Here is a 19383-nt window from a genome sequence, read left to right on the forward strand (position 1 = left end):
TCTGTGGAATGCCTGTGGCCTCGCTGGCTGTGCAGGGAGCAGCAGATGCTCCATGGTTCTCAGGACTCAGTCCTTACCTGTTTATTTCTCTTCCCGTGTATCTGACCTCAGTGCAGTTCAGCCTGGTTCTTCCACCACACTGTCTGATCTCTGCCACAAATATCTTCCCCTTGTGCCTATTCCAGCTGCTCTGCCCACCTGCATAATGAAGACATTTAGCACTAAATGGCATCAAAAAAGCTTTTAAAACATTACCTAATTAATCTGCACAACATCTTTATGAAGGCATTGTGCATTAAGAAGCTAGAGAATAGAAAAATAACTGCAAATGGGGATGAGGTCAGGACCTAGTGCTTCTTGTGGATGTGTTTTGTATTCAAATGCAGTGTTCTATCACGATGGGTGTTTGTTTTTCTTACTCCCTTTGTTGTCTTAGTCTGGAACGAAGTACTTACAGAATTTTCACAGGAATGGCTAGCAGAATGGTAGGGGAGGGGCTCCCCATCCCGTGTGGTTTTGGGGCTGCATTCTCCACACTGTATGTGGTTTCTTGCTGGGCTGGAGCAGCTGCTGTGTGTCCTCAGCATCACCGCTGAGCTCGTTCTGCTGCCTGCACACAGGCAGCTGCTCCCCTGCTGCTTTCCAAGGGCAGTTCAGCCCCTGACAAAATTTCACTTGTGTGACTGAGGTGGCCAAGGAAAGTACATTTGATGGAATGTCACAGCCACGTCTTTTTGATGCATTATTTGAGGGCAGGAGTGAGGAAGATGTTGCTGTCATACTCTTGGCACTTTATTCTCATAAATGTGAGTGTTGGGAAAATTAAGCACAGTAATGTCTGCTAACAGACCTTAGCAGAGAGGCTGTGTGGATAGATATAAAATAGGGTTTAGGTCTTTGATCAGGTGTGGGGAGTTGGATAGGAGGGCTGCAGGAGATGGAGCAAGGCATGTGTTCATAGGAGCTAACATCTGTGCTTTGTCTGGGAGAAGCTGAGTGTGTAATCTCTTATCTCAGGGCATCTTTCTGCAGCAGTTCTGGTGTGTGCTGCTACAGGCCAGGCTGAATGAGTTTCTAGTCTGTGTGAACTCAGGATAACCACCTGAAATGCACCAATGCCTTTTTTCTTTAGCTAGTGTGGTTATTGTTCTAGGTGAGTGGCCATGGCATGGAACAACTGGCACAGAATTTCAAACACGTGAAGAGCAAGATGCTCGGTGTTTTGTTGCCTTGGTGCTGTGCTGAGTGCCCACAGAACGTACAAATGAATCAATTACTCCCCATGAAAGAGTGTTTTCTTCCTTTAAATGTTCAGAAATCATTAGGAAACATGACAAGAATAGAATCAATTTTGTTTCTTAAATTGGATTAAAGTAACTGCATTCCCATATGGATTGGGCAATTAGATTTAATGCTACTTTGCATATTGTTTCAGTTTCATCTTGGTGGAGATAGCTGTCTGTTTTAGGAAGTAATTTTTCTGAGGGACAATAAAATCTTAATGATCACATCAGTATGTTTCAATGTAGACTCTTCTGCACGGAATGTGGCCTCACTGCTCACATTGTTAGTATGTGCAGTGCAGGAAATGCCTTTGAGAATGCAGATCTGTGTGAGAGCACGCATGCTTGGTGCTTGCTTGTAACCCGTGTGGCAGAGCAGGCTGTTGGTTCATGGTTGGTCAGGGCTATTAGATTCCTTCCCTGAGGCATTTTATAATCTGTTTAACATAACACAGTCATTTGTCTTGTTTGCTGACTACTTAACAGATGGATTTGTGGTTTTTGTAATTACTATACAAACGGTAATAAGACGTGATATCTTTTATTAATTAACAGTTTTTCAGGTTTGTTTTCCACACGATGAGGTAGAGTAGATGTAAATACCAGTGGCATACAAATATTAGTTTTACAGCGTTAGCGTTTTGAGAAATAGTGCAAACTTCCAAGGGTCCTCATGGTGCCCTTCTTGTTGTTCCCAAGGTATCCTTGCTCACTTTGATCTGGAAGCACAATTGCTGTGTTTTGTTAAAATGTGTCTCTCTGTGAATGGAGAGCACAGACCTGGCCCATGTCCTAAAGCATTCTCTATCTGAATCCTGTTTCTGCGATGTTCTTTCATTGCATTTATTTCCTTGACCAACATTCACATGCCATCTTTCCTCCTGGAGGCTTCCAAAAGTAGAAATTGGGTGTAAAGAGGAGCCATGGACTGCTGGATTTGCTAATTTTGTTCCCTCTTTGTGGCTCTGAGTCGTGGCGAAGGAGCACTGCCATCTAAATTCAGCAGCACATTCATGTAAGCAATGTTGAACAGTAAAAGCGTAACATTTCTCAGCCTTCCATTAAAATGCAGACACTTCAAATACGAATGGGATTTAAGCTGAGAGATTATTATCTGAAGGGCTTAGTTTTATAGGAGATAATGATGAGATGCACGTGTAGGTGTGATGTGAGCATCGTGTGGTTTCTACCCTGCCGATGGGCAGCCCTGGATGGGCGGAACTGCTTTCCTTTCAAGTGCTTTCCGTTCCTGCTCCCTTTACTCAGCTGTGTTGTGGCAGGAAATTCATGTGCTGAATGCCACGGCTGTCATCTCCTGTGACAACCCTGCCATTCTTGTAGAACAGCGTGGCTTTACAGTGCCAAAGAAGTGGATGAATCAGAGTATGTTATGATGACTTGTTGATTTTTCTCATACCAAAATAGTTCTGTGCTTAAAATACATTCCACGTGAAATGAAGCATGAGTGGGGCTGGGCTTGCTTTCCAGCACTCAAATGGATCTCAAACTTACTTTTGTTGCCTGCAGACTTGTGTCTTTCTGTCAAGTCAGCTGTGAGGAAGGAGCTGGCGATGAGCACGAGGGAGCGCAGTGTGCGCTGGTGCTCTGTGGAGGGTCACTAAAAATCGCAGGCTGTTGTGAATTTCAGAACAGTCAGCACAGAGATCTGCCTGCAGGTGGCTGATCTGGGCTTCCTGAATCATCTGGCTTCCAGTATTGCAGCCAACACTGGTTTTATTTTGCCTTACCCGACGTTGAGCTTCCCACCATGATGGTTGGGCAGCCATCCTTCGATGACTGCAGAACAAACTAATCCCAATGCAGGTCAGAACTGCTGCTCTGCCAGACGTGCAATATTGTTTTCTTTGGGGAGTTAATCCTGTCTGGCTGATTAGCCCGTGTGCTTTCAGTTTTATACGGATGGCCATGCTGTATGCAAGTTTTCTGCTCAGTTCTGCTGCTAGATGACATTTGAACACAAGCAGGATGATTCCTATGTAATAATCCTAGTGCAAAGGTTTGCACTAGCACTGGCTGTGCTTGTGTTATAAGATGTAGGCAGCCCTGCTTAGATTTATGCTGTGATTTCATTACTTTTTGGTGTAGTCCATTTCATTCAAATGAAATGAAGGCAGTGGAGTAATCGCAGTTTAGGATATATGATTCAAATTGATGATGTGTTGGTGCCTTGTATTAGCGTAAGTCCTTTCAAATAAAATCCACATTTGGAGCCATGCAAAATCTTGTGTATTTAGTGTTGATTTAATAGAAATAAATCTTAAGTAGTCATGCTGACAATGTTCATCCGGGGTTCATGAGGGGAAGCTTCTGAGTGCTCTGTAGAAATGCATTGCCTGACAAACTCAGCTTTTCTCTGGGTCTAACTAACCTGATTTTCTCCTTTGTGGTGCTTCTGGTCAGGCAGCTGATGGATAACTGGGTTACAGACTGTTGGTTGTTTGGTAGCTTTCCAGTTTTCTTCGCTGCTGAAGTGTGTGACTGCAATCTTTGCACTGTGGAATTGTTTTTCAGCCTTGGCTCCATGACCAGACTTTTTAAAGTAGGATAGTGGTGAATGATGAGGAAGGATGCTATTGGAGGGCTGTTCACTGGAACGGACACCAACAGCATCTGTTCCCTAAAGTTTGTGAGAGAGAAATCAGCCTGGTTCACATTGCATCCCACGAGCAGCGGATGAAGGGCGCATGAAGCTGAAGCATGCTTCCGCTGGGAGGATAAGAAATTTATCTTCAGTATAGTTTTACAGTGTTTCTTTTGCTCAAATGCACATGCAAATTCACATGTTCTTCTATACAGTGACCAAATCTAAAATGTTGTTGTATTTATATTGCTGCATAATACATCGGAATTAACAGTATGACTTTTTTTCATCAACTGGAAATAAATCAATAGGGAAATGTGATAAACAAAATGTTGCCCTTATTTTTCCACCCTGCGCTCACTAGATTTAGTTACTAGGCCTTAGACTTCCTGTAAACGGCTGCCCTGTGAACAGTGTTCCAGTACTGTCTTGCATCCTTTCTACTGATCTCAGACCTGGGTACCCAACCAACACAAATCAATTTCTGTCACTCCGCTGTCGTTTTTGGTGGATTGTATGGAAAGTTAAGACAGACAAAAAGCCAATGACAGCAAATTGCCCCAACCACAACAGGAAGCCTCAGCTGGAGCACTGCTCTCAAGCAGAACCTTTTTCCTTAGCATGAACTGCTCTCAGTGAGTTCTGGTACACTGATGCTATAACAAGTGGCCTTAATCTTCAGATGTGGGAAATCCTATTTACTGAGTAATTATTTAAGCTAATTATATCTCTGATGTGAGGAACATGTGAATTTTTCGTCACATTACAACCTTTAAAAATGTTGGAGTCTTGGATCCTCAAAAAAATAGTCTCATTCTGTTCTGGGAGTGTTGTATGTGTTCTGAAGTAATGTAGTTTAGAATTAATGCAGAGACAAATGTGTTTGTCACGGTAGATAATTTGTAGAATAATAGAAGCTGCAGTTTGTAACAAGTCTTCCCTGGAAGGGCTTTGTTTGCACTGCAGTTTCACAGTTAGGGTATCTGTTGTGTTATCAGGAGTGATTGGATAAAAAGAAACACATTTTGGCTTTCAAAAAGCTGCATTTGAAATCAAACTCCTCTGTAGAAAACCAAGGAACAGTGTTTGATCCCATGGATACAAAACGTCCTGGGGGCAGTGCAGTTTGCATGGTGCACTGACTGCCTAGGGAGCGTTTCTGCTGTGTGCCACTGACACAGGCAAGGTCAGCATCGGCCGGTCCTGCCTGCAGGATGCGGGTGGAGTCGGAACGCTGCCAAGGGAAGCAGTTTGCTACAGGGAGCTGAATGACAGTGGGCCGAGTGTGAAGATGGGCCGTGTCTGCCTGGATGGACAGAAGCAGTGCAGGGCTCCTGGTGGTGGGATCTGTCCCTGTTTGCACAAGCCGGGCTAGTAGGGATGGATGGCAAGCACAGCCAAGCAGGCTGAGTGCTGGCAACCCGTGCTGGGCTGTGTGAGCCACAAAGCTGCTGTGCTGCTCACTGCTCTGCCTGCTGGTCTGTGCCCCTCTCAGCCGGACTGCAGGTGTTGCAGGTGCAAAATACAATTCGGGTTGCTATGGAATAATCAGTAGGTGATCCAGGTCTGCTCTTTGGGACACACAAATGGCGTCTCTTTTTCTGATTTAAATGCATTCAATAGTTATTTCCACCTGCTTAGTTAGCTTTTCAATTCATAATATAGATGTGCATATGTATAATTGGTGTGTATACATGTGGAGTGAGACAGACTTCACAAGTAACTCTGCCTGTGCTTTTGGTGCATCACTGATAGACATAAGATGGTTCCATGTCCGTAAGGGATGAGGTAGATAACCAACTGCATAACCCTTTTTACAGTCAGCAGATGACCAGTTCCTCAGGGAAATCCTGATGCTAGCTAAGAATGACCCAAGGAAATGGAAAACAAACTATGAGAAGAGCTAAGCAGAGAACCCTAAGGCGGTACATGTATGAGTATATGCCGGATCAGCTCATGTGCCAGAACAGAAGACAGTTCCCAAAGGAAGTGTGATTGTCCCTCAACTAAGAAAGATAAAATTAATGGAAGAAATGAATAGTGTATCCAAAGTACACACAGCCACATGTGTGCTTAGGCATGCAGTTCTGGCAATGCAGACGAAAAGAGAGAGCAGTTTCACACTGAAAAAAAGAGTTGCGTTAGCTCAGTTGTAGCTGCTGTTGTATGTACAAAGGGAGAGAGACTTTGTTCCCTAGGATGGCAATTGTTAAAATGGGCATTGCTGCAGTGGTGCTGGTATCCTCTCGGTGAGCTCTGCTGCATTTAAGGTATCTGTTGTCACAAAGTGTCATTCAGGATGGAGACTATAGGTGTGCACTGCGTGACATCAGAGGGGGAGAATCTTTCAAATGAGTTGTGGCTTCCAAAAGTGAAAAGAGATGGAGTGTTCAATGTGTTGAAGTTCCATAATGTGCATTTAGCTGGAGCAGTGAGCACAAAGCAGCCTTTAAGGAAGTGTTTATACTACCAGAGTGCATTGGGCAGATGAGTGAAGTTTTGGCCAGGTTAAAATACAGGTAGAAGTGCTGACAGTGTGCACTGAATGAGGTTGATTGAAAAAAGGGTAAAAGTAGCAAAATGGGCCAGAGGAAGCACTTCTCAGACCTGACGCAAAATACTCAGCAGGAAAAGAGTGAAAACAAAGAAAGTGCTGCTAAAATGTCACAGAAACTGCCCAGTCTAATTCAAGGCAGAAGAGAAAACATCAAGAGCAGGTAATCTCTGAGCCAGGGCCAGATGTGACAGTGCTCGTTCCTGTTACACCGCTAACCAGGGAGCACAGCAACAGCATGTGGCAAGGGTGGAGGCAAAGCAGATCAGTTTATCACGTTCCCTTTGGGAAGCAGAAGTCTCTGCCTATTTTGCATTCAATGAATTGTTTCTTTCCTTTTCTGCCCTGAGGTCCTGACCCTGAGTCCCTCACAGAGGGAGGCATGCTTCTTGTCCCTTACGCTCAGCCTGACTTCCCAGATTTCATTGTCTTAGTTTAAGTCATGCTGAAATAAGCTTCACAGTTGTCTTTTTTTTGGTGCACTGCATGAGAAACCTGCGGATGCAGCTTAGGAGCACCGCATGGGGGAATCCATGAGGAGCTTTGCAATGCCCGTAACAGCAGTGGGACTCACATGCTGTCCTGTGCCCACAGGGCAGTCCTGTGCTGGGATTGCAGGTGGAGAGGGAAGAGCCCACACGAGGTACTCACCTGGGGCACATTCACCTGCAGTGCACGTCCTTCCATGGCTGGGTTGGATGGGTGTTTGGTGGGCAGTGCAATACTTTCCTAGGTGCTCTCCAAAATCCATGGGCTCCATGGGCTGTGAATGACTTGTGGCATGAGCCAAGGTAAGGGAGAGAGACCTTTGAAGTTCAAAAGGAATGCTACCTCATAATATATTAAACAATTAAAAGAAAAAAAGATGCCTTTCTAACACATACCAGCAATTAGGAAAACAGAATAATACTCATGGATGTGAAGGTAAAAACAGATTTGATGAAGGAAGTTTTTCATGCAAGCTTCATGCTGAGAATCAAATCAGACTTGATTCAGTTATTATTAATACACTGCATAGGTCCTGCAGAAAACCATGCACAGAGCCTATTCTAATTGAAGCAAAATCAGTGGAGTGGAAAGTGTCCTGGCTCTGCAGGAGATGTCAAAGTACAGAACGTGGAGACACCTGGGAGCTTGGGAAACAGTGACAGCTCCAAGCTGACCTTTGGCGAATTTAATCTGCAAATGGGTTCCTGCTTAGGACAGCTAATGCTTTTAGATATTGTGGAGGCTCATTCCTGGATTTTAAAAAGCTGAGAATAAATGGATTTCATGATGCAGCTCCTATGCATATTGCATAACAAACAGGTGGCTCGCAGGTGTATTACAGTGTATTGAGAAACTTTGCAGGACTTATGAATTTGTAATTATGCATAATGAGGAGAATTTTTCTAGTTAATAAAGTAGAAAGGAGCTGGCACATGTTGAAGTGGAACTACATTGAAAGCAGAACCTGCTGGAAAGAAAGGGAAGGAGGTGCTGGTTTGTGCTTATGTTTCAATAATAATATCTACAACCATTTCTGGAGCTTGTGGTTGAGCTGCATGCTGCCTTTTGACCAAGAGTTGCCATCTGAGGCTTGAAGGGAGGAAGTTAACATTTGGTTATTCAAAAATATCTATCTTCATCTTTCTTTTCTGGAGTTGGAATTGCTTGAGTCAGATTGCATCCTTTAAAGGGTGCAAGTTCCTACCTGCAGGCAAGCACGCGTAGTAGGTAGAGATAATCAGATATCTGTGTGTCTATATATATGCATTTAATCTTTCTTTTCCTTCTCTCTTTTACTGTGGGACCATTAGCTCCTCTTTGCAGACAGGAAATGGATGTGGATAAGAACACAAGTGCAGAGGTGTGGTTTGTCCTGCCCAGGGTCAGCAATAAGTGCTGGTGTTCTCCACAGTGCAGTTTTACAATGCCTTCTATCAGCCTCCAAGTGACAGCATGTCAGAACTGGTCCTGGGGGGGGCAGACAGCTGAGGACCTGGGAATGCACAAGGTTGGGGTATCTGGTCTGGTAGGAGCCAGACCTGTTTGTGGGGACCTGTGAGCTTCTTCAGCTGCGTGGCATGGCCCTGCCCTGCCCACAAGGTGCACAATGGAGTCCTTCAGCTTCCTCGCCAGAAGAAGCTGTCTCCCGTGCTCCCCTGAAATAAACACCTCCCCAGGAGGCAGGGCCGTCCCAACAGAATGCTGCTGGCTATAAAATGCTGCACCTTGCCAATGAGATTCTAGTTATACTACAGTTAGGAGAAGAAATCAAACTGCTGTGCAGCAATGTATTTTACAGTGTCACCCAACATCTGCGACTGCTCCCTCCGCATCCCAAGTTTCCCCTCCATCCCAGTAACAGTTATGCTCCGATGTGGCACTGTGCTCTGTGGAGGGACTGAGGGGCTACAGGAGGTGGGCACCCAGGTAGGACACAGGCTGTGTTCGTGTGCCCGTGTTCCTTTAGCAGCGATTGGGTGAAGGAAAGCTGTGTGTCAGTTGTGGCTCTGGTGTGAGACATGGAGGTGTGCTTGGAGGTGTGCTGGTTCCCAGGGCACGCATCACTGCCCATCTGGGGATATCTTGTATATCAACACCATGTATGGGTTCTACTTCTGAGTTCAGATGCAGCAAGTAGCAGAGGTGGAGTCAGAGGAAATCACCCTCTAGTGTATTTCTGTGTCTGACAGCTGCTCAGTCACTGCCAAGGCTGATTCCCTCAAAACACACCCAATAGGTGATTGTCTCGTTTTGGAGTGCACCAGGTGCCACGTCTGGAACAAAGCCTGTCCTGTTGGAAATGTTCCCCGAGGTGCAGGACGCTCAGTTTCCTAGTGGTTCCTGCGCTTGTGCTGTTCACCTCGTGGTGTCACCGCTTCCCTGGCGTGCGTTGACCCTCGCAGCCATAACTGCCCCGCAGTCCGATCGCTTTCCACAGCTGAGGCACGGCGAACCCCCCTGGAGCAGCCCCGGGTGCGCACCGTATCGCTGCTGGCGGCGCGGTCAGCCCAGTGGCTCGGGACGCGCTGCGGCTTCTCTTCTGCCAGAAAAGGGGCCTGCGGTCAGATCGCCAACGCACTGCGGTTCGGGCCGTGAGGGGCCGCGTTCCCCGTCCCGGTTCTCCTTCAGGCGAGAGCTGCGCCGCGGTAGGAGCATCCCGGAGCCGCTGCGCCGTACCCGACGGGGCGGGCGGAGCGGGGCACGCCCTGCAGCGCGGCGCGGAGCCGTGCGGTGCCGTATGGGAGGAGCCAGCGGCTCCACCGCCCCTGCGCTCCCCCCACGCCGCCGCATTTCGCGGCCGGCCGCCGCGGAGCAGGGCGCGGGGGGGGATGATGGATCCGCGGCTGCGGCTGCTGACGCCCCGAGCCCGCCAGCCCGCCGTCAATGGAGGAGGACGTTGAGACCCGCAAGATCAACAGCAGTTTCCTGCGAGACCACAGCTATGCGACGGAAGGTGAGCGCCCCGGGGGCGACGGCGGCAGCAGGTGGGGGCCGCCCCCCGGCAGCATCCCCTCGAGCCTCCGTCTTCCCTCTTCTCGCGCCGCCGGCACCTCTCTCCTCCTCCCCGACATCTCCCCGGAGCGCGGCGCGGTTCGGCCCGCCCGGGGCCGGGTATTGCGGCCGTCCCGCCTGGCAGCGACAGCTGCTGCCGGGGAGCGGGAGGGGGCGCGGGCCGAGCCCCGCAGAGTCGTGCGGGCTGCGGTTACCCCGCTCCGGTGACTCAGCAACGCCGGACCCGGTGCCTTTCCACCAGCATCGCGGCTTGCCCGCCCGCTGCGGCCGCAGTCCTCTCCGGATCCGGCTTTGAGGATGAGGTCTGACATCTTGGATGCACAAGAGCCTCTCGGGTGTCAGTCAGAGCTGTCCCTCAACAGATACCGCAGGGGCTGGAGCCGCAATCCGGTGTGTTGCTCCGCAGTTGCGTGCGAGTCAGAGAAGATCGTAACTGTAGCAAAGGCTCTGGGAGCGCTGCAGCGCTCGCGAGTCCCGGCCCTTCTCCTCGCCGCGCTCCAGAGCTGCCCGACGTCGCTGTGATTCTCGGGAAGGGCAGCGGATGCTTCTGTACCGCGGAGCCCAAATGGGGCCGATGGGACGGGGCAGTGCCAGCAGCGCTTAGCGCCGGGTTTGTGCCTGAGCGGGAGCGAGCCGCTCCCTGCAGATTCGAGAGCGCGTGTGTGTGTGTCACCGGTGTGTGTCCGTTCCTCGGGGAGCTGCTGTGTCAGGGCACGGCTGTGTGGGCCAGGTGAGCATGGGACTCGTCGTCCCACTGCCTGTTCCATTCTGTGGGAGTCAGCAGAGCTCACGTGGGGCTGCTGTGGAGCAGAGGAATTCCTGATTGCAACAAAGCGCTCATGCTGCTGCTGCCCTGCAAGGGTGAGCATTCCTGATGGCTGTTGTGCTAAGTGGGAAGGCTTGGGGGATGTGGGTGGGCACAGGGTCAAAAGAGGCTTCCTTATCTTATGATTGTATAGGTGCTTCCCTAAGTAGCCTTGGACAGTAGCTGTTCTTGCATGCTTAGGAAGTATAAATGCGTGTAATTGTTGTTATAGGAATTAAATGGCTGTCTCAGGGCTATTCTTCCTACAAGCCCCTGCAAGAAGAAACATGCTTTCTGACTTGTATATTACAGAGGTGAGGAGATGCCTGTTAGACATTAACAGCGTCATAGCCCTGGCTCAGCCTTGGGCCCTGGCCACTGCTGCACTGGGACATGAATTTCCTGTAATGGTTCTGGGTTAGGGGAGATAGTGAGGCTGTGCTCAGTTCAGGGGTTGAACAGTGAACTGCAAAGTGCTCACCTATGGCAAACAGGCAGCTGGAGTGCAGCCAGCCACGGATCAGCACTGGTGCAGCCCTCCTGCTTTCTGCCTCAAGAGGAAAATGCAGCTTCTCTGAGACAAAACCCAATGCCCCATCCAGGCAGTTATTGGTTCTCCTGCCAGAATTGACACCTTACAGGAAACCCTGACAAAGCCTCCACACCAGAGGGCATGGACAGGCTGATCAGCTGCTTGGTTAGCAGCCAAACACTCCTCACCTTATTGGTTCATTCCTGTAAGGCTCTGGAGAAAGATAGCATAGGACCGAACTGGTGGAACTGGTGGAAGTTATGACTTCAGGGCATCACTCAAGGAGAGTTAATCTATCTATTGGAAAAATGGCACCTTAATATAGTAACTGCAAGTTTTGGATACCTGATGAGCTGCACAAGAAGATCCTGTGCAAACTGGCACTGCTTGTGTGTACCTGAAATGCAAGTACTCAGAGCTGGCAAGGACTGGAGGCAGTGGAGTGAAGCTGCAGTGCTGCTGGCTCCTGGCACCGTGTCCCCATGTGCCTCAATCCATGGGGCAGGGCTGTGGTGCTGGCCTGGCTCTGCCTGCACAGGTGGGGACTTTTCTGTGTTTGTGGGATGATGCAAGACAGGGCTTCCAATGGGGCAGTGCACACAGGGCAGGGGAGCTCCGTGCTTCCACCTGGCAGGCAGCCTTGGTTGTGGTCTGTGGAAGGATGAGCTTACCATGACTGTGGCATGCAGCACAGTGCAGATGGAATGTGGCTGCCCTGCTGTGACCTGGCTGGGAGGGATGAGTGGCTGAGCTGCGCCTGCAGTGAGGTCAGCCGGTGGCACTCGGAAAGCCGGGGATTTTCTAGCCTGCTGTTGCAGTGATAAGATTTGGTCTGGTAATCCATGGTAAATTTCTCGAAGTTGTACGCTGGTGTTTTCAGAGTGGTGTAGCAAACAGCACTGGAAAACTCCACCAATCCTCTCCATAGACATGAAATAGACAGAAATGTTTGTAGGCAACCCATTGCTTCTGATTCTAGGTGTACTTATTCTGTCCCAGAAAGCTGTGTGTGCTCTGAAGTGGTAGGGCTTACTGGTGTGGCGTGAAAGGAAAAAATTATGAAAGAAAATGTTCAATTTAATTATTTATTTACTGCATGCGAAAGCAGCGTATTCCTAAAGTGATCTGGTTGATAACCTGCCTTCAGTTAAAAACCCTCCCAAAGCCCTCTCGGAGGGCAAAGACTTGTTTTGGAAACGGAGTTGTCTGTGGTGTGTCAGCTGAGGAAGTAAATAGACTTATGTAATGTGGTTTAGTGAAGTGTCACTTAAATAGGTCTGGTATTTTTATGCAAATACGGGGCGAGGATGGTATTTCAAAAGCACACACTCAGTGCCCTGTTGTGTGACTCTCAGGAGTATCCCAATGAAGGAGATGCACCCGTTGTGCTAATTTAACTCTAGCTGCCAGGGAAGATCGAGTTTCAGAGATGTGGTGCACAACACCAGGGGGTCCGGCCCGGGCTCCTCCGCAGGGCAGTGCCCAGGGTTGGTGGCCCAGGGCCTCGCAGCGTGTCCCCAGAGTGGGGGCTGTGTGTGTGGAACACTGGGTGGCTTTGTTCTGCCGCAGAAATCCATCTTGATTAGAAATTTTGCTGAGCTCCCAGTCAAAAACAGGACAAAGAAAGACTACCTGAATATAAACCAACCATCTGAGTAACTTCCACTTTGAGATGTGCTTGCTAGAGATGCTGAAGGGCTTCTCACACCCCTATCCTAAAGCTGGGCAGTTCCCAGCAACCCAATCAAAAGCATCATCTCCTGAAGCCCCCAGCTGGGCTGTGAGCCGCGGTTGTGCAGCCCTCCCACCCACCTGGCCATTCTGAGCCCTTCCCATAGCTGCAGTTGGGCAAATGCCTACAGACAGGGGAGGAGTCTTTGCTCTGCTTGGTGCCCGGGAGCTTGTACTCTGTGGTTTGGATGGGATGGGAGCTGTGGCCATCAGGGCTCAGCAAGCAGGGCACAAGATGAATGGCAGAACGAGGGCTGTGCTCTGGGAGGTGTGTGTGGCCATGGGGTGCATCTCCCATCAGATGCCTGGTTGGTGGGACTGGGTCCTCCTGTCCTCTGTCTGTACCTTTTATGCTGCTGTGGGACTCCAGGGCTGCAATTGCAGAGAGCCCATGTAGCTCAGCCCTGCTGTAGGGCTCTTGGAGAGCTGTGCTTTCCTGCTGGCCTGGTATGATACACAGGGAAATACTGCAAGGCCTGACAGGTGCCCTTCCTTTCCAAACGTCTGTTCCCTTGCTCCCTTCCATGCTGCAGACGCAGGAAAGCTGTGGGAGGAATGGTCTGCAGTGTGCATTATGTGCTGTGTGCCCCGGCTGTACGCACTGCAGCCAGTGCCCCAGCACCAGGCAATGAGGCATTGGCTGGCATTTCCCTGGCACGCTCACTTTCCAGCAGAGCACTCTGGGGAACTGTACAGAATACCTGGCCTTGCTAGCAGCCACTCCTGGCTCCTGCCCTTGGCCAACTGGTGCTGTCCCAGTTTGACAGTGCAGCCCTCGGCTGCACCTCCAGCAGCGACCCTGCTTTCTGGCAGCATGGCCACGTCCGTGGGGCATGGAGTGGCCCCAGGGCTCTGCCAGGTGCTGAGGATGCAGCTCCTGCCTGCACACCCACTCGCTGGTGTTGGTCAGTGGATCTTTAATTGCTCTGAACTGTGTTTCCAAAACCAAATGGATTTGCCAGTAAGAAATCTGTCATTGAACCCTCATTTCTTTTTCCCAGTTTAATCTCACTCCTCCCAGCTGTGGCTCCTCTGCCGCCCTCCATTCCCACTCAGGTGTGCCCCATGCATAGCAGTCCCTGCCCCACGGGCCCCAGGAGCATTGGATTGTGAACAGCTTCCTCAGGGCTCTTTTGTTCTGGTTTGTGGAGGGAGAAACAATCCATGCACCCACACCTGGACGCCTCTGGCCACTCATTCCCTCAGGTCACAGGTGACACTGGGTGGCTGCTGCATTCTCCTTGCACCAACAGAGCTGCAGGGATGGATCAGCTGCTCTCTGGACCTGAGTCTTGCTGTGCTGAGTGCCTAAAAGCTTTCTCGCTTTCAGTGCCCACTTGCTAAGAGCTTTCTGTGGCAGTGACAGTGGCTTTTTTTTTTCCATCTATGCATAGTCCTCTTAGAAGCAGGAAGTGAGGCGTTTCCCCCGTGCCTGGCTCGGGATGAGAGCTACCAGGTATTTTGTTGTTATGAATGATGTTAATTGTGGTCTGGGGATCATCTGGATTGAGATTTGATTAATCCAGGAACCTCCTTGAAGTGGTTGTTTTATCACATAAGTACTTTGATTACACAACTCCATCCTTTGTGCTTTCAGGTTTTGTTTTTTTTTTTTTCATTATTTCAAAATTATTCAATTCATATTCAGTTATTCAAAATTCATATTATTTCAGTTACACAGACATTATGGGGCTCCCTGACCTCTCCCTGCACGTGGTCCAGTTGTTCTGCAGGGCTGTGGACTTGTCTCCTATCTAATCCTGGGGTCGCTGCTAAAGGGATGAGCCTAACTTGGCCATTCCTGGTGTACCGCGTCAAAGCTGACTTGGGATGCTCTAATCTGTGGATTAATGAGAGAATAGATTTGCTTGGGGACTCTGTAATCCTGGATTACTGGAAGTGCTGGGAGCGGGTAATGCTGAGACTCAGGCCCACTACTGATGGGGCTGCAGCGATGCAGAGTGCTCACACCCCGGGCTGCGTCCTGCAGCCATGTTGGGGCTGTGGTGTCCCTGGGCTGTGCTAGGACAGAGGTGTGATAGCTCTGATGGGGAAACTTCTGAAACCTCCCCAGAGCAGCAGTTACCTACAGGGGAACACAGCTGGGAAGCTCCCAGCTTGTGGGTCGTTAGATCTCTGTGAACAGTGTCTGCAAGAAGAAACCGGGCAAGGTCATGAAAGCTGACGGTCTGCTGCTGCTTGGCTTGAAGTCTGGGCTGGAGCAGAGACAATCCACTCCTGGAGAGCTGGGGGAAGAGATCCTCTGAAAACCAAAATCCAGCCGTATGAGATGCTGGAAATGGGCTGGCATGGGCTGTGAGAGGTGTGTGGAGGTGAGGAAGTGGAGCAACAGCACAGCGGGGCTGAGGCTGCTGTTGACGTGGCAGGATGCTGATCAAGCAGGTTAAAAATAGCAGCTGCTTGCTCCTCCCCAGCTTGGCTGCGTGGCTGCGACCAGGAGCTGGAAATGCTTATGTCGACGTGCTGAGCAGGCACAAAGCCCAGCTGCAGCCACGGGGATGGGTACCGCAGGGAGTGTGGGGCCACGCCGGGCTGCGCTGGGGGAGCTTGGAGCTGGATGCTGAGCACCCAGCACGTGCCCTCCTCTCCCAGCGCCCCTGCAGAGCTTGGCTGCACATCCCACGCTCCTCCTGTGCTCTTCCTGGCTCCCCAGAGCTGTGCCTTCAGGTGCTGGCAGCATCCCGGCCCTGCAGTGGCAGAACCAGGGCCAGGAGCACAGCTACGGCTGCTTGAGCACTCTGTGCAGTGCAGAGGGGCAGGAGGTGGACGTGGCCAGAGGATGGAGCCACTCTGCTCCTTGGCAGGAGCCCCTGCACCGCGGGGTTCAGGCAGTGGGCACACAGCACCTCATGGTGCCTGCACCATCCATAGTGCCTGGTTTCCCAGATGCCCCAGAAATGTAATTCTGTGTGAAACGGGTGTGAGTTGTGTGGCAGCTCCCATTTCTGATGGGAGATGTTGTTCATTCATTGTCAGAAGTGCTTTTCACAACTTGCATCCTGCTGTCCTCCCCAGTAAAGGTGTAATTGAACAATTGAAGTCAGTATCTCCATTCAGAGCAGTCATTCCAGCACTGTTATTTTTCTCCTGATGTGCTACTATAAGCCTAATTTCTCGAAGGGAAACTTTTGATGGATTTTTACTGAAAGATTTTGTTTTCCCATAGTGGCTGCAGCCATGGAGGGGTGGAGAACGGCACTGTTTCCCTTTGTGCTGTGCTGCTGGCCTTTGGCAGCTCTGGAGGCACAGGCACAGATTGGTGGTACCTCTTCTCAACTGTCTGGGGTGGGTGCCTGGGCACCAGCAGTGCCAACTTCAGCAGCATGGGAGATGCAGGAGCTGTGGAGGTGGCTGTGTGGCTTCTGTGGCTTTTCTGTTTTGTTGCTTTTCAGTCTTTTACTGCTTCAGGCTGCTGAGTTCAAACCAACCCTTACTGCAGCTTCAGCTCGCTTTGTTTCGGGGTCAACTTGCAAAGGATGCTGAAGTGCTTTGAGGTGCAATACATACCTTAGGAAGAAAGGAAGACTCCAAGTAGGTTAGGTGCATTTTCTTGCAACCTTGTGGGAAGTTAAAGGAATCACAGGGGTTTGGGCTTCAGGGCTGCAGGAGAGAGCCATTTCCAGGCAGAATTTCTGCACAGCCTTTTTTGTTTCTTTTTAGAGCTGTTTGCTCTCTTGTGTGTGTGCAAGGCAGTCAGCTGCTCAGCAGTGTGCCGGTCATTTCTCCTAAATCCATGCTAAAGCAGATCCTTTGAATGGAAAGATAATGAAAATAGAAAGCAGAAACCAAAATAGACAACTAATCCCCCATTTTGATCTCCTCTGCCCTGTGGTTCAGCTCAAAGAGCGGGCATAAAACACGACTGCTATCTCTGCCCCCCAAGTATGTGAACAAGCTGCCATGATTTGGCTTGGATCAGTCCATGTCCGTATTCTCTGAATAACAATAAAACGTTAATGGTGATGAAGACTGTTATCTCCCTCGTGTCTATTTTGTCACTGGAATAATAACTTTAAATATTAAGAGTGCTGAGATTTATAGATGCCAAGCCTGCTCAGCAAAATCTAAATCATGTTCTTTAGTGCACGTTACCATTTATTGCTGCTGTACTGTCTGAAGCCTGAGTGGGTGTTAACCCTGCGATAACATCCTCAAAGTGGATTTGATATAAATCTCTAGTTTAGTGTAAAAATTCTGTTGGCTGTTTGGTTAGATTTGCAGCTCTTCTTAGAGAACATTACGGGAGTGGGGGCTGAACAAAGTGCTGATGCTCCCCAGGAAACATGGGAGCAGGAGGAGCGCAGTGTCATGGAACAACCACGCTGGTGTCAGTCCAGTGAGCTCAGCTGTGTGTGCATCGGTTCCAGAGTCTTGCAGACTTTTGAAGCTACTTGATTCTTCTTTAAGTTTAATCTTAGCATTTTCATACTTAATTTAGAGGTCCTCACTGACATATCTATTAATAACAAATGTACCAGCTGTTATTTAATGGAGCATTCTGCAGCCCAGTGCTCTCTTGGGCAGCTCCGGGTGCTGCTGCTGAGCCCATAGCAGTGGAGCTCCATGTCCCCAGGTGCAATTCTGCTCACGTGAGGCTGTGTCACTGCTCTTGAAATGAGCTGTGCAGCCCAGTGGTTCATCATGAGGCATTTCCTTGTGTTCCCTTTGTTGTGCTCGGTGAGTAAAGGAAAAGTAATCTGACTGATGAAAAGCAGCCTGACAAACATGAGCATTAGGCCAAATGTCAGTACCTGCTATTGACAATTCAATCCTGTGCAGCCTTGTTGCAGTTAGCAGCTGATGAGCAATGTTAGTAGGCATGACTGATGGCTTCAGTTGCAGGTTTAGTAAATATTGCTGGGTGAGAAGGGGACAGAGGTCAGGAGAGTGCAAAGGAGCCGTCCTCTCCGCCTCGCTGTGTCTGCAGTGAGCACTGATGGATGTGTCCAAACGCAGAGCTCAGGCTGATGGGAGCCAGATGCTGACTGCTGTCTGGGGGAAGCTATCGCTTGTTTAACACCTGGCTGCTGCCATTAAACTTGGTCAGATAAATGTTGCAGAGCAGTAAGTGCTTGTGTTCATGGTGCAGCTCCTGGAAGAACCCTCTGTCTGTCATGGTGCTGCAGGAATGTGGCAGCTCTGTAGAGCACAGCCTCAGGAAATGCCATAAGAGCTGCAGTGTGCAGGTGTGGGTTGCTCATCCCTCATGGAACAGGGAGAAAATGAACTTTGCTTCTTCAGGGCCCGTCAGCATTGCTGCCAGATGCAGTGTCCTCAGCGCCCGCTGCTTCGTGTGTCTTTGAGGTGGGTGAGGAGCCCCTGTCACCGCGGTGCTGCTGAGTGCTGCCTCCAGCTGAGGTGAGGCTGGTTCTTGCTGCTGCCCTGACGCTGGGCGCTTCGGAGGGGCACTGCGGGGTGATGTGGCGCTGAAGTCCATTGTTGCTGTGTTCCAAGGATCGTGAATTGTGGGAGAGAAGTGAACAGCCCAGCTGCCTCTGCAGCCACTTGTGTGTGTTCCCAGCTCCCTTATGAACAGCTCAGAGAATTGCTATTCTTTAGTCCTTTCATTTTAAGGGAAGCGCTTTGAGCTATGCTGTTGTGAAACACCACGATGGTTCATAGGGATGATACCTGGACTGCAGAGCTCTGGTGAGCTGTCTGGATGCAGGGAGCGCTAAGGCACAATTTGTTCTTCCTGAGGAAGGGAAATTGCCCTTGTGGCAGTGGTTGGACTTTGTTCTGCACAGGCAACGGAATTATGCAGAGGAAGGGAACGGTCATCATCCAACCACATACAGCAGGAAGTGCTTTCATAGGCTGCTAATTCACACAAGATCTACCGAAATCTAGAGGGAGCTGAACATCTCACACTTTTAATATGAGTTATCTGAACATGTACAAGGAGATAAGTATGAAATGAACCCTTCTGAAATCAGATGCTGCAGCCAGTCCCCGGCTGCCTGCAGGTAGCTGTTGTCTGAGCAGAGGATGTGGTGGCTGTTGGAGGGAGGATGCTCGCAGCTACCCTGCAGGTGAGCCCTAAGCAGTGGTGGGTGGAACTCTGAGCCTGTCTGGCTGCCAGGGCAGTGATCCTCTGCTGAGGGCTGGGGTGGAGCAGGCAGAATGAGAGGAGGTTTCTGAGGGCCTTCCTCAGAAGTCACTAGGTGAACTTGACCTGGATTGTGCCTGACAGGTTGTTAATTATAATAACAGCGTTGGCAGTGCTGCTTTGTGGCTGGTTCCCCACTGCGTAATTCTGGCTAGCACGAATGGTACGATAGATGAGAGATTGTCTCTGGCTGTGAGGATCGGCTCGGGGGTGACACTCTCAGCTGGAGGATACAAGTAATGCAG

At 49.8% G+C, this 19383-nt stretch overlaps 1 protein-coding gene across 2 annotated transcripts in view; it reads left to right on the forward strand.

Moving 5' to 3' along the window:
* Positions 1-19383, forward strand: part of PPP2R2B (protein phosphatase 2 regulatory subunit Bbeta) — a 65350-nt gene that overhangs the window by 12929 nt on the left and 33038 nt on the right. The window contains exon 1 of one of the 2 annotated variants that reach the window (XM_042881672.1): positions 9779-9881. The exons of the other annotated variant lie outside the window; for it this stretch is intronic. Within the exon in view, the coding sequence (XP_042737606.1) occupies positions 9812-9881 (70 nt within the window). The 5' untranslated portion in view covers positions 9779-9811. Of the gene's footprint in view, positions 1-9778; positions 9882-19383 lie in introns of those variants that run through there. 2 annotated transcript variants of the gene reach the window in all.

The sequence above is a fragment of the Lagopus leucura genome, unplaced genomic scaffold (genome assembly GCF_019238085.1).
Source record: "Lagopus leucura isolate 7727_CA_CO unplaced genomic scaffold, USGS_WTPT01 Super-Scaffold_100030, whole genome shotgun sequence".
Classification (NCBI taxonomy): domain Eukaryota; kingdom Metazoa; phylum Chordata; class Aves; order Galliformes; family Phasianidae; genus Lagopus; species Lagopus leucura.